Consider the following 15,193-nt stretch of genomic DNA (forward strand, 5'->3'; position numbering starts at 1 on the left):
AGCCCAGTACAGCTTGTTAATTTTTTTTTCACTCTTGCCTTCACTTGTTTTGTGAGTTTATCAGGTCTGCGACATGCCTCAGAGCTTTCTAGCCTGATTCCTAAAGAATGAAACTTATTTGCTTATTTTACTAGCCACAAACATTTCATCATTTTTGTTTAATAATGTCAATTTTTAAGACTTGCTTAAAAAAAAAAAAAAAAAAAAGTCTGTTGTTATACATCTTGATTTTAGAATTTTATCAACTAAATTGCTTAAGGACCAAAGGAATATGTCACACCTTATGGGTGAGCTTCACTCCAAAGTGCGAGTTGCTCAAGACAAGCGCTATTGGCTAGTATGAACTTTTTATAGTAATCCACATTGCTGATGTTTAGGATCCTTCCTCTCCACGGGGGAGCCCAGCACACTCTCCAAGGGAGAATGGCCTGGACAAGACTCGACTGCTGAAGAAAGATGCGCCAATTAGTCCAGCATCTATTGCATCCTCCAGCAGTACTCCTTCCTCCAAATCCAAAGAACTTAGCCTTGTAAGTGCTTCTTAATTCGCCTGACCTGAGTTAATGCACAGAAACAATTGCTTACCAGATTTCTAGCTGGATACAATTTGAATTTCTACAACTATCAGTAAACCATTATGAAGCCTAATAAATAATTTAAAATTAATTTAAAATTAGTTTAATTTTATATAACAGAAGGGAGAAAGTTTTCAGCCTTCTGGGGGATAGGAAAAGGTTGTTTTCATTGGTGGCATGGGTAGATGATAGATGTGTTGTGCTGAGAGACGTTTTTCTCCTCACCCATATGAAAAACTGTCATTCTTAGAATAAATAAGAGTACACAGGAGTTCCTTGATCTGTTTGCTTGTGCCTGTGGCTTATAGCAAATTCAGTTTTGCTTGGATGTGATTTGGTTGTTGGCTTTGTTTGAATTACCAGGCCATATACAGCAACAATAATTTTTATTTTCTATCTAAAAAGTAATCTGTCATTTACAAGAGCCTTCCTTGACTTACATTGCAAATCACAAGGCAAAAAAAAAAAAAAAAAAGCTGCCAGCAAGTTGGGGGTATGCTTTCCTTTTCTGTTTGTGTCCAAAATTAATCGCATTTCTGAGCTGCACGGTAAGTCCCTTCTGTGTTCTTCACAGGTCAGGGTATGTGATTATTTAAAGAAATAAAATAAATAAAAAGAAAGCTTAAAGTGAATGTAGTGCTCAGGGAAGGTGATGGAATGACAGATTCAGGCATAGGAGTCAGCAATCTGTCTGATAAACAAGCTTGTCACAAGAGCAGCAGTGCACAGTCCCTGACTTAATGCCCATCACTGTCTCTACCTTATGTTACCAGCACCATGTCAGTGTGTGAGTTGTTGGTCAGTTGTGCTTTTTTTCTGCTTTTCTTATCTATAGGGTAGTTGTTCCTTAAAGAAGCTTGTAATATGAACAGGTCGGTGACCACTGGACGGATTTAACATGTGCTGCCAATATAATTGCCAAGCCATAGTGATCTTCAGTCACTGACCTCATTCAGTATTACACAGTGCCCTGGGCAATAAAAGCTGTGAAAGCTATAGTTAATTCCTAAGCCATTCTATCTATTGCCAATGACTTTTGAAACCCAAACCCAAAAGCTAGATTTCACTGATCAGATGTGCACTTGTCTTCCGCTCGCTTTCCAGCAACTGGTCAAAAAAGTAAACCAACTAATGCACACCGTTTTCCCTTCTTTCTCATGATCAGAATGAGAAATCTACTACTCCTGTATCTAAATCAAATACCCCAACTCCACGGACTGACGCACCAACTCCAGGCAGCAACTCCACTCCTGGACTGAGGCCCGTGCCAGGCAAACCTCCAGGTGTGGACCCACTAGGTGAGTGTTGATCTGCCTCAGGAGTGTGAGGATGCTTCCATTCATCCCAAAACCTGTCAACTTTCAGTGTACACTGGTTAGGCAGCATTTACCACTGCTTAAATTGGATGCTGAGTTGGCTCTTCAGCACTTTAGAACAGCAAATATATATATATGTAGAGAGATATATAGATATAGAGATGCATATATATATTCATATGAATATGCTGTGTTATGTCAGTATATGTACTGCACTGTTTCAGAAACTCTTATTTTGTTTGATGGGTCTGGGATGGCTGAGTGACTTTTCCCTTTTTTCCTTCAATAGCTTCAGGTTTAAGGACACCTATGGCAGTGCCATGTCCCTATCCAACTCCATTTGGCATTGTGCCACATGCTGGTATGAATGGAGAGCTGACCAGCCCTGGAGCTGCCTATGCTGGTCTGCACAACATTTCCCCTCAGATGAGTGCAGCAGCGGCAGCAGCTGCAGCAGCTGCAGCTTATGGGAGATCTCCAGTGGTAAGTGTTAGCTGCTGTTGAGTAATACATTTCAAATGTAAGAACTGTAGGGTTAAATCTAGTTCAGCCTTTGTAATTCAGGTAGTATGCTATGGAGAAAGAGAATTAAACTGTCTTATTTTTCTGTCACCATCTTTAATATACCTTTGTGTTTTGCCTGGGGAAAACTAGGTTGGTTTTGATCCACATCATCACATGCGAGTCCCAGGCATCCCTCCCAATCTCACAGGCATCCCAGGAGGAAAACCGTGAGTATTAAACATTCAACTTTACAAATTATTCATCTGTTGAAGTTGTGTTCCCATGTTGATTAGAATGGCCTTTACCTATTGAAAATTATTGTGTGAATTAGAATAAATATAGCTGTTTGCTAAAGGAAAGAGGAAGGAAGGAAGGAAGATTAAGGAAACTTAATCTTCAAGTTATATTTGCAAATTTGTTTTTAAGACTAATAGCAACTGGCGAGTATTGGGAAGAGTAGAGGAAAGGAGACAAATAAAGAAAGCACCTGAGCTTTGAGGTGTTGCATGCTGAATCTGACTGGTTGGTCTTACATAGAAATCCAAATTGGAGTGGGATCTTGGCTTTCCTTCTCCACTGTACTCTGCTTTTCAGTTTAATAAATGATTTCTTTGTTCACAAAAGCCTTGCAATTACTTGCAAACTTACCAGCTGTTATAGGCAGCAGTGTGCAGAGAAAGGAACACTGAAATGTTTCATTTGATTGAAAATACTGGAAAGAATTATTGTATCATAATGTTCAAATTCATCCTTGATGGAACTGACCGTAAAAGGTGACCTGCTCTACCATGCATCACTTCTTGTAAGCCTGAGAAAAAGAATTACATAGATACGAAGAGCTCTGTGCTCACATCCCTCTTGAGTTAGAGAGGAGAAAAATAAAGCATTGATGCAAACGATATTGATATGGGTTTTTTGTGTGCCCCGGTGGCACAAGTGGTAGGAATGCCGCCTTGCAACACCGGGGCCTGGGGTTTGAATCCCCCCTGTGGCGCAAGTGGTAGAAGTGCTGCTCTGCTACTCAGAGGCTCGAATCCCGGGGGTTGGACTCGATGATCTCTAAGGTCCCTTCCAACCTGCACGAGACTATGAAACTATGAGATGAGATTATGTGAGGGTCCCCAGTTCCACTTCCTGTGCGACACCCCTTTTGTACAAACTTAGCACTGAATTCATAAACCTTGTCAATCTCTCTTAGACTTCACACACTGGTTCACCTCAGCTGACTCTCTGCCAGTTGCTCTGCCATGATAGATTCTTGTGAATTTGAAAATTGGTGTGCAGCAGCTTCATGATCAGCTGTTTACATCGAGAGTTTTTGCAGGATGGAGATTTTCTTCTTACACATGCAATGGAAACTTAGAAATTGATGTAATGTTCAGATGTTTGCACTGTTCAAGTTTATCCATGGTGGAGCTGGCTCCAGAAAGGTTAAATAGCTGTGTTAGGCTATGCTTGCCTGGTCTGAGAAACTTTAATTGTGTGGACCTTCTTCTCACATGTCGTGTGGTGGTGGAGGAATCTGAAGTCAAGTGAGTTTGACTTTTGTTGATTCTGAAAGGTTTTTGAATGGTCACTGAGGTACTGATGACTGTTTTAATTGACAATTGCATTTAAATATTTGCCAGCCCTGGAATCTGAGTTTGAAATCTGTGATTCCTTTAGTGTGATTAGCTTTTTAAGTACAGTATTTTTCACAGCTGTCATTCAGAACTGTTGTTTTGTAATGTACTCTTTTTTTTTCTCTTTCCTTTAAGACAAAAGTTCTGAAAATCCTCACTGCTGAGTGTTAGCTGAAATGGAGCAGTTAGTTGAAATGGATCCCTTAAGTGCAGTGTGTCAGGCTACTAATAATTCTTTTTTCACTTCAGACATATCTCGCAAAATGGATAGAAAAAACAGGTGATCTGAAAAGAAGAAATAATTACCAAGTAGTTATAGTTATTTGTAGTGTCAGATACTTTTAAATTACTTAAGTAACATGTCATGCGAATTTCTCAGTGTTTAAGAACAATTAAAAAGCAACAGCTTAATCACACATGCCGATGGGAATAATGGAAGGAATGAGAATAAATTAGTTATTAGTTTCTCCAGAATTAAGCTTTATTTCTGTAATTGTTCAAATTTGTTCTCTCTATACTTCATGAGTCTACCAAAAATCTTTTTGGATGATGAAAACATGTAGGAAGTATCAAGCGTGGCACTGCACAGAATGACTGGAACTCTGTACAGGAATCAGATAAGATGATAATGAAGTTCCACTTGTTTTGTTGGAGATATAGCTTCTTTTTTCAGTACTTTACTGCAGCAAACAGGAATTAAGAAAATAATGAGGAAGTTATTTCAGATTTCTGTGGTGATAATTGAAACCAAGTTGCTACTCATGTGGGCAGTTTGCTGCTTCTGACAGCCACGGAAATCTGTCCTACCCTTTCCTGAATGTGTTTAACGTCAAAAAAAAAATAAAAAATGGAGAATGGTGATATGATGTGTCACTCAGACCTGCCAGAACAAGAAATGGAGTGCAGGATGAGAAGAGTTGGTAAAGCTTTGGAAATAGGGCAGAAAGGTGAAAATGCAGTTGCATTTATCCTGATGAAAATTACTGTTCTGATGTTAATATACTATGAATTTTAAATAACACATTTAGCAGTTGAATTCTGAAGCCTGCCTTCTTCAGTGACTGTCAAGCAACAGTTAAAGTAGTGAGCTTTATGAGTAGTATCATAACGTTATTTATTTGTTTGTTTATTTTGTGAGCTGTTCTCATCCTCATCATTATTACATTTTACTTCTTGTTTGTTTTAATCAATACTTCTGTGGTGTTTTTAAGTCTAAAGAAATTAAAGCTTTCCGTGAAGGTTACCTTTTGTGTATGTAGGTGAACCCTCTTATAATGTTTATAGTCTTGTAATAGATACGATGTGTCAAGAAGCATCTAAGAACAAGACACTTTCACAACCTAAGTGTTCTCCTTGGAAAATATTTTGAGATGAAGCTGTTGATAGGTTATTCACAGGTGGCATAACTGGCAGTCACACAACACTTTCTTTCTCAGTGAGAGTCCTAATTCTGGCAAGAGAAATTGGGATTTGTAGTTGTTGTGTCAGCTTCACAGAAAAAAAAAAAAAAAAAGGAAAAGAAAAAGAAGTCAAACGCAAAAGAAGGAAGAAAATCTCAGAGCATTTTAACTGGTCTGTCATGTCAGATGTCAGCAAGCGTACCTGGGGGCTTAACCCCTACCTGGTGGTGGTTTCACTGCTCTGGTAACACACTGCATGGGACCTGTGGTGTGTCTGAGGCAACTGGGCAGTGATCCAGCTAAAGTCCACGTTAGAGCTAGTGTGGGAGCAACAAAATGTCCTTTGGCACTCAGCTACTGCCAGGGCTCTAGTGCAACTGGCTAGCTATTTCTGTCTTCCAATGGGCCCTGACTTGACCTTCCTTCCCTTCTCTGCAGAGGCGGTGGTCTCCCCATGCATTGTTGTGTTAAGTATCTCACCAGAAACCAGCTCATTTGATTGATAGATCGTCCTTGTCTCATACATTAAGAGTACCAGTATATAAGCTTTAAGCATCTATATTAAGGTTTTCAAATAATTTCTTCTTTACATTATAGAAAAAAGGTTTTAAAAGGAGCTAAGTGAGCAGTTTGAATGCCCATAGTGGAGACAAATACATAATTATGTTTTCTAAAATAGGCTTGAAGAAAAACTTCATCAGTATTTGTCCTTTTACCTCTATGTTTCTCTCTTCTTAGGGCATACTCATTTCATGTAAGTGCAGATGGCCAAATGCAGCCTGTTCCTTTCCCTCCCGATGCCCTCATTGGTCCGGGAATCCCTCGCCATGCCCGTCAGATCAACACTCTGAACCATGGGGAAGTTGTGTGTGCAGTTACCATCAGCAACCCCACAAGACATGTGTACACGGGTGGCAAGGGGTGCGTCAAAGTCTGGGATATCAGCCACCCTGGCAACAAGAGCCCTGTCTCTCAGCTCGACTGCCTGGTAAGTGAATGGTAGCTTATGATGATAAGAAAAAGACAGCAGGTTGTGTCAAGATTGAAATTATACTGTTAAGGTAAAAAAAAAACATAACAAACAAACAAAAAACAGTGGCTATTTGAGTGCTATCATTGGTATCAAAGCTTGATATTTTATTTTTAATGTTGTTTCTTTTAGAATAAAGTTTGAAGTGTGTTCCTTGTAATACTTGTGTTGTTTTCCCCAAAGTGAATCAAAACATCTTTAATATCCTAAAATGGTATTGGTAGGGGAAAAGATCAAAGACAGTACAGCAGATATTGTTTATAAACTTTGACATTTGTTGGCAGTGTTAAAGCTTGATAGCCCATCATGCTAAAAATTCCTTTCTTGCAGCTGTATCCTCAGAGAATATTGAAGATAGTCATGTATTTTGCGTCTGTGTATGTGTGTGAATGCTTTGCCCTGTCTTAATGTGACAATTAAAAATATCCCAGAGTGTTATTCACAAATTATTTGAATGTGCTAACAAGATGAACCATTGTTAGCTGTATTTCTCATGTCATTTACCAGTTCTTGGTAAGATGTTGCATCTTGTTACAAAGGTAGTAAAATGAGAACAGTGCAGCACTTGTAGACATATAATGAATTGCTACACAAATCGCTACACAAATGAAGAAAATTGCCCAAATATTTTTCTCTGACATTTCCTAGATGGTGGCAGTAAGTCTCACTGGAGCAGAGCAGGGGGATGTGCAGGGAATTTGGTACTCTCCCATGCCGAGAGGTTAATGTGATGAAATAAACTGCATATGAAAATGTAACTTTCTACACAAGCTGTTGAATACAGCTGTCTTGAATTGTTTGGAATTGGGTTCAAGTCTTCACATTTTGATGCTAATTAAGATTAAATATCTCTCACTACTGAATTTTGTAGATCAAGTTTAAGTACTTCCCTAATGTCATGTAATTTTCTGGCATTAATATACTTTATCATTGTCATAACTATAAATGGCTCATTAAAACCAGGAGGGAATACAATACTTTTATGGATTTCTGCTCTCATGTTAATGCTGTTTTCCTTTCCTCATGAGTAATTTCTAGATGGCTTCTGTCTCCACAGAACAGAGATAACTACATCCGTTCCTGCAGATTGCTCCCTGACGGCCGCACCCTGATTGTTGGTGGAGAAGCCAGCACGTTATCCATTTGGGACCTGGCAGCTCCAACTCCACGCATTAAAGCAGAGCTGACATCTTCTGCTCCAGCTTGCTATGCCCTGGCTATCAGCCCTGATTCCAAGGTCTGCTTTTCCTGCTGTAGTGATGGGAATATTGCAGTGTGGGATCTGCATAACCAGACTTTGGTAAGGTAGGTCGACAGAACCAGATCACCGGGTTGTGAAGAATTAATTAGACATAGCCTTACATGCTCTTGTGCATACATGCACTCTTTTCTTCATGGTGTCAGCATAGCTGCTCTCGCTATTTCATTACTAGGCAATAACTATGGTAATACTTTGACTGAAGTCTATTTAATTGTTTGTGGGTTTTGAGAGTTTCATAATTCCAAGCCTGCCAAACTGCTCCATAACTGTTAATAGCTTGAGATAACTTGGTGCTGAAATTGCTGTAGGTTCTTGGAACAGAAGTATTCTGTGTTCACACTCCAATCTCTTTAATTAGTGTTGTAGCAAATACATCTGCAAATATGTTTCAGATACAAATATGTGTAAATCTCTGCATTGCACGCCTCAACTTCGTAGGAGTTGGGGTTGATGTTCACTGCTAATGAACAATAAGGTAGTTAGGAGCCACTTGTACAGACATTCTTCATACTCTGCACTGCGTACGTGTTGTTCTGAAATGTACTGTTTAAATATTGCACACAAAGGCCTGCCTGTTACCCTCTAATGCGCCCATTGGGACTGCTTTAAAAAAACAAAACAGCATCATTGTCCTTCATATTCTTCTTAATGCAGTCATGCAGCATTCTTTCAGGAGCATGTGGCATATCCCGTCAAAATGTGGGTGTTAAATAGTCAGCAGCAAGTGTCCTCAGAATATTTAATTCATGAAGAATGCTTCACAAAATCAAATTAACACTTGGCTGTATGGCATGATTAATTGCGCCATCAGTTCATCACAAAACTCAGATGGTCGTCCCAGGGCTGAGATTAATCTTAGATTTCCATGGCACTTTACCTTTAACGATAGTTTCAGAGAAATTAGTTGTTTTGAGTAAATAATCAGAACTGGTTATTTCTGGTATGAGAATGTGTGAATCTTCCTTTGATATTTTCAGACAATTTCAGGGTCACACAGACGGAGCCAGCTGCATTGACATTTCTAATGATGGCACCAAGCTTTGGACAGGAGGCTTGGACAATACGGTCAGATCCTGGGACCTCAGAGAAGGGAGACAGCTACAGCAACATGACTTCACATCACAGGTGCAATCTTCGCAGCTTCAGCATGTTCAGAAAAAATTTGTCATGGTTTTCTAAAACAAACCTTTTCTATAAAATGTTAATAATAATAATGGAGAAAAAAATGTATTCAAAAACACTACAAATAATCTTTCATTTAGACTTACGCTCTTTTTTTTTTTTTTTTTTTTTTTTTTAATGTGTGCCAGCTAAGCATCTTTCTGGATTATTTCTGTTTGACCGATTAGTACTTCTCCCATGAAAGCGGTGGAGAATCCTTTTTATAAAAGCATTGCCAGATTAAATTGTTTCTGAGTGCAATCTGCTCCCATTCCTGTTGATCCTTGTTACAAAAAATATTTTACAAAAATACTTTTAAATGCTGTCAGATAAGCTAGGACATTAAATTTTATAGCTTGATTCAGTGCTTTGCTATTGTGGTTTTAATTGAGCTTTGTTTACATGAACTAATTTATCTTGATTACTATAGTAATTGGATTATCATGTTTTTAAAACTGTAGCAGACTATGACGTATTTTTGCATAGTGTTAACAGTGTAGCAAGAAGTCAGTTTAGCATATCTGGAGCTCATTCCTGACTGACTGAAACATGTGCTGTGCTAATTCCAGATCTTCTCACTGGGCTATTGTCCAACTGGTGAATGGTTGGCAGTAGGAATGGAGAACAGTAACGTTGAGGTGCTGCATGTTACTAAACCGGACAAGTATCAGCTACATCTTCATGAGAGCTGTGTGTTGTCACTCAAATTTGCTCATTGTGGTAAGCAAATACTTCCATGCCAGTATTTTCTTTTCTTCCTTCCTGTAAAATTCTTTCAAGAATGTCTGTAGATGAAATTAGAGATATTTAAGAATTGGATTTCGAAGTTAAGGATTAAAACTGGTTTTTTTTTTGTTTTGTTTTGTTTTCTGTGGAAGCTCCCTGTGTTGTCACCAAACCTCTTAGTCATACTGGTTTAAAATATGACTATTCTTTTGATATGTTTATCATTAGCATGTGAATGTGGTGTTCTTATGACTGATCTGTTGCTTGGGGTGCGTTTCTTGAAAAGAAAAAGCAACAATAACATTTAAACAATCTGTTGCAGGCAAATGGTTTGTAAGCACTGGAAAAGATAATCTTCTTAATGCCTGGAGAACACCTTATGGAGCCAGTATATTCCAGGTAATAATCTCCTAAAAGCTATTTTCCACATTACATTACAGTGCAGTAGAGCTGCACGTCTCACAGTCTGTCATTAGCTTAAGGAGTTTTTAAATGGAAGTTCCTGGCTAATTGCTATATTCTGTTATTAAAGAGACATACTTCTGTCCTTTCTAAAATTTTAGTAATTTATCTCTTCCAATAAAGTAACCATTTATTCTGAAGTTATTTTTAACCTCCTTGTGCTCCGTTGTGTTCTCCTTGTGTCCCATTTGCAGATGGACTAGTGACAGTCAAATTTGGCTTGTGTTTTTTTGTGGATGAAGTGCATAAGTTCAGTCAATTGGACAGACACAGTCTTGAACTGAAGACTGCATCCTAACTGAGGGATCCTGTTGGATGGAATTGAAAACTGCAGCCTTACAGCAGTTTTTAATCCTTATGTGCTTGATTTTACTAGAACTTCAGTGCCATTAAAGGAAAGCGTGATTCTTGTCATGTTCTTTCACCTGCTGGTACTTCTATGCTGGGAATTTTTTAATTAAGTTATCTGGTGCTCCTACTTAAATGATCAAATTTCACCTGTACATACCTGTTGTAATGGTTCTGTCTTCCAGAACAGCATCACAATTTGTCTCGGCATGTGAAGTCTAAGCTCCGAGTTTTAGTAACAGAGAGTTTTCAGTTCTGGAATGACTTTGCATGGAAAAGGCTGAGTTGTCTTTCAAGGAACTTGCTTTAAACTGCTATTCCCATTCCATCTTTCTTAATGAGGGATAGAGAAGGAAACTTCTGCAGCACAGTCAATCTTTCTTTGTAAAAATGTAGTGTATTTGGGTAGTGTATAGCCCTTGCAGAGACAGGCAGAAAAGAAGATGTTGGTGCATATACAGGAAGCACTAATGACACTAAAACAGCAAGTAAAATATGGCAATATGTACACATTGTCTTTAAAAAGGCAGAATAGCTGGGAAAGGCACAAAGCTATTGCATCCTGTTGTGTCCTATCTTCCATTCACCTTCCTGTCACACCACTGTGTCTTTTTTATATTTGCATCCTTGTTGATAATGTAAGTTTATTTGTGCATCTTGTTGTTGTTGTTGTTGCTGTTTTTTCATTGTTGGGCAAATACTGAGATGAGATATAATTACTTCTGTAGAATTGTTTTGTACCTATATGTAATACAGTTTAGTAGTGTTTCTCCCTAAGGATTAAAATGGGAAAAGGAGGGAAGAATTAAGATTTCTTTTGATTTATTTTTATCTGAAGACTAATGTGTAAAATATTAATAAATGCTCATAGCTTGTAGAGCATATGCAAGGGACAGCTTGCTTTTGGTGGACTGATAGGTTACCTCCAGGTATTAGCATTAAATGAAACATCCCTTCCTTTTCTGCCCTTTTGTGTTGCCGTAGAGCTTTAGGTAAAACAAATTTGGAGAAAGTTTTGTAGCAAAAGCTGTCGCCCTTTCACTTCAGATTCAAACCTGTAATGCTGGTATTTAAGTGAGCTTTTTGTGTATTTGCTGTCTATAAACTCTTCTGATTAATCTTCAAGCCCTTTTGGTTTGAAGGATTGAAAAGATGTAATTCTCCTTTTTATTGTTTTTCTATTTTTCTTCTAGTCCAAAGAATCTTCATCAGTGCTTAGCTGTGACATCTCTGTGGATGATAAATACATAGTCACTGGCTCTGGAGACAAAAAAGCTACAGTCTATGAAGTTATTTATTAGAGACAAATCTAAATGCAGGCAGAACTCCTTCTCCTAGCACTTTGATGTATTTTTTTTTTTCTCCCCCCCCCCCCTTTTTTTTTTTTTTTTTTTTCCCCCCCCCCCCCCTTTTTTTTTTTTTTTTTTTTTTTTTTCCCCTCCTTTTTTAAACTAAGAACTTAAATGCTGATCACAGTTGTGGAATTTATTTTTACCTTCTTAAATTGCTATTGATTTGTGAATGCTCATTAAGAACTTGCGATACCAAACTGTCAGATAGCTATTTAGGAGAAGATTGAATAAGCATACTTAACAGTGAACTTGACTCTTTAATTATGTATTATAGCTGTAATGTATTTATTTTGTGTAAAGAAGGCTTTCTAACAATGAACTGACTAAATAAAGCTGTCTGGCCCGGCTTTAGTTTAAAAGGTGCATTGAATACTTTTTGTTTTTGCTAGAGGATAAATTGGGGATTCTGGAGAAGGATGTTCAAGTGATAGTGAAAACTACACTAAATAGGCTTGTAGTTTCTATTTAAAAAACAAAACAAAACAAAACAAAAAAAAAAACCCTTTTGTTATATTTTTTAGTCCTGTTCTTGGATAAGACCTCTAAGTGTTATTACAGTATAATTATTAGGTGGGAAGATGCTGTAACTAACTTAACTGTTTTAGACAGTCTTGGAAACTTAGGAAATTGCAAACTGTAGCCAGTAAACTACATGCCATGTTCACATCTAAATTAAATTCACTTTAAGTAAGAATGTGCTAATTTATATATTTTCAGTGTTAATATAGCATCCTGTGTACAGATTTGTTCTCAATGCTTTCTTGTTGATGAACATAAAGCATTTTGGTGTCAAGATAGGTTTTTTTAATATAAACACCTCTCTTTGTTATATTGTAGAGAGTACAGTAAGTTGCCTCAAAGAATCACCTTTGTTACTTCTGGAAACTTTTGCAATGTTTCCTTGAAAATGGGGATATGTGTCTTTGGGCAATTTTTCAATTACAGGAGATTATGAAAAATATTTGATATGTTCTTTGGAAACTGCACTGAAATAAAAATGGATGCCTACCAATATACAAACTACAAAAGCAATGACCTCCGAGGTAGGATTTTCAAGAGCACTCATTCCAACATACAAAAAGGAGTGGATTCTCACTTGGGAAAAGGACTTGTTTTGTTTGCCAGCAGTTCAATCCAAGTCTCAATTGGTTGTCCCTAAAATGGACAGAGACTGAGCCATTGTGCCAGAGACGTGTTATCTTTTTTTGTTGTTGTTGTTGCTGTTAAACTATGATCTGTGACTTTTTTTTTCCTTTTTTTTTTTCTTTTCTCTTTTTTTTTCTTTTTTTTTTTTTTTTTTTTTTTTTTCGAAAGCGATAAAAAAAAGCGTTAAGGCGCTGGATCTGCTGATGTACAGTGCCTTTGCTGCTATGGATCAAAATCAAAAGACCCGTGTAGATAAATCTTATTGTATAAGTAGAAAATTACTTAATTTCATATTAGAAATGGATTGATGCTGCAAGTTAAAATGGACTGTTCATTGAAGTTCCAAATGTGGTAGCAAAAAATGGTGTCTTAAGTGCTTAGTGTTTGATGTCATTAACAGTTTCGTAATATTCTACATTGTAGAAAGATTTTGATACTAAACTGTGTCATTGTACATAGTTCTAATGCATTGTATTGACCACCAGTACTTCTATAATGGTAGATTATTGTTTGTGCATTCAGACTTTTAAGCATTAAACATAAGTAACTTCTAATATGTATTTTTCTAAGTCTTTCTTCCCTCCCTTGTTCTTTCGTGTACAGTAATCTCATTTAGGTATGCAGAATGCTGCCTGCATGGGGAACTGACATTCAGAGGGCATACCAGTGCAGATACATGCTGTCACCCATAGACAGTGTCATGTTTCATCCTGTTTTTCACAGTCAATGAAATTAATTAATCTGTAATTTCTCAGTTAACTAACTGCAGTGGCTCTCAGCTTTTGGAGGTATCAACTCTTGAAGGCCCCAAGACTTCAGCCATGTCACCTAGGAATTTGTCACTTCCCATTTGTTTAGTTTCTCATCTGTTACAAAGATTTATGTTATTCCATGCCTCCATAACAGAGAAATTCAGAACAACTGCAGCTCACGGGCCTGCTGAAGTTTGTAGAGCTCAGCAGGATATGGGTAAGGGATGGTACACTGGATTACCACACTTGGATTTCATCATCAAGGGATGAAACCCCCTCCTACACGTGCAAAGATTTCTCTTGACTGCAGTAGGTTTTTGGTTAAGTACTCAACAGAGTTAGGATGCAGGTTAAAATGAACATTGGAAAATATTAGGGTAAGAGAAATACAGTGAAGTAGGAGAAATGTTATACACAATTTAGTAGGAAGGACGTTGTGCTAGTCATAATGGGAGAAAAGGAAATGGAAAATATCTTAAGTGGATATTGGAATTAATATTTGTCCCATAGCCTGTATTTGAAAAGTGGTGTGCATGTTACAAACTCCCAGAGCTGTAATCCTGTCATGCTGTGAGGTCCAGTCCAGGCTATCTGCAGTTTCATAAATCCCAGACTGAAAAGTTTTCATTTCTCTGAAATTCTAAAACAAGACTTAAGCTGATTAGGTCATTTATCTGCACTGTGAGTGATTGGGATACTTGTCAGTCGAGAAGAGTGTGGAGGGAATTGCTGTTACTTGTCTTTCAGAGCTCTCAGATTCCTTGCAGTTAAGAGTGAAAAGTTTTCCAGATATTCCCCAAAATGATATAACTTTTCACTCAAATGGAGATTCTCTGCTACTTAGTACAGTAATGCGTTGTGAAGATAAATTCTGTACAGATGCTCTCTGTCAGTTGTTAACTCTTGTCTGAAGAGGTGCATTTTGCCTGTTATTATACAGGAGACAACTTTTACCATTCAGATATTTTAAAGGGTAGGGGTGTATTCCATTTACTAACAAAAGGAAAAGTACCTACTTAATGTTTGCAGAAGATACTGTGTTATTCAGGCATAAGAAACTACTTTAAACTCCTAAAATAAAGCCTACATTTTAAAAGAATAAAACACTGCATATCTTGTGTTTGTACCAGAGCTAGTTTTGAAAGTAAAGTTTTAGAATAGCCTGCCATATATCTGCTTATTAATATTTTTCTGAACATCTTTTATGAACAGCAATCCTGATTTTTCTCCCGTTCCGGGTTCAGTGCACGGGAGAGGTGTTACAGAGTTACTTTCAATTTTTCAGTTAAGCACACATAAGGTCACCTTCCTTTTTCATTCTTAAGCTCCACTTGCTGGTGCAGAGTGCAATTTTGTGTGGGGATGTTATGTTACAGATGTTTTCTGTACTACAAACATGTGACCTGCATTCTCCATATTCAAGTTACATGCATTACTTTCTCATTATTCCTTTTTTTTCCTCACAAATTCTGTTTGGTACAGTGATGCATTAGGAAAGCCGTTTCTTTCTAAACTTTCCATCTTTTCTCACTGCCCAG

General features: G+C 37.6%; 1 protein-coding gene across 2 annotated transcripts in view; it reads left to right on the forward strand.

Annotated features, from left to right (window-relative positions):
* TLE4 (TLE family member 4, transcriptional corepressor) overlaps positions 1 to 12,230 on the forward strand; it is a 100,536-nt gene extending 88,306 nt beyond the window's left edge. Inside the window, exons 11-20 of one of the 2 annotated variants that reach the window (XM_015849189.2) lie at positions 378 to 530; positions 1,741 to 1,873; positions 2,181 to 2,374; positions 2,546 to 2,622; positions 6,156 to 6,405; positions 7,505 to 7,752; positions 8,686 to 8,833; positions 9,439 to 9,589; positions 9,918 to 9,994; positions 11,599 to 12,230. In XM_015849189.2, coding sequence (XP_015704675.1) covers positions 378 to 530; positions 1,741 to 1,873; positions 2,181 to 2,374; positions 2,546 to 2,622; positions 6,156 to 6,405; positions 7,505 to 7,752; positions 8,686 to 8,833; positions 9,439 to 9,589; positions 9,918 to 9,994; positions 11,599 to 11,706 — 1,539 coding nt within the window. In that variant the 3' untranslated portion in view covers positions 11,707 to 12,230. The remainder of the gene's footprint in view (positions 1 to 377; positions 531 to 1,740; positions 1,874 to 2,180; positions 2,375 to 2,545; positions 2,623 to 6,155; positions 6,406 to 7,504; positions 7,753 to 8,685; positions 8,834 to 9,438; positions 9,590 to 9,917; positions 9,995 to 11,598) is intronic. The other variant, XM_032441279.1, reaches the window with a different exon arrangement.
* Positions 12,231 to 15,193: the final 2,963 nt, after the last annotated feature.

The sequence above is a fragment of the Coturnix japonica genome, chromosome Z (genome assembly GCF_001577835.2).
Source record: "Coturnix japonica isolate 7356 chromosome Z, Coturnix japonica 2.1, whole genome shotgun sequence".
NCBI lineage: Eukaryota > Metazoa > Chordata > Aves > Galliformes > Phasianidae > Coturnix > Coturnix japonica.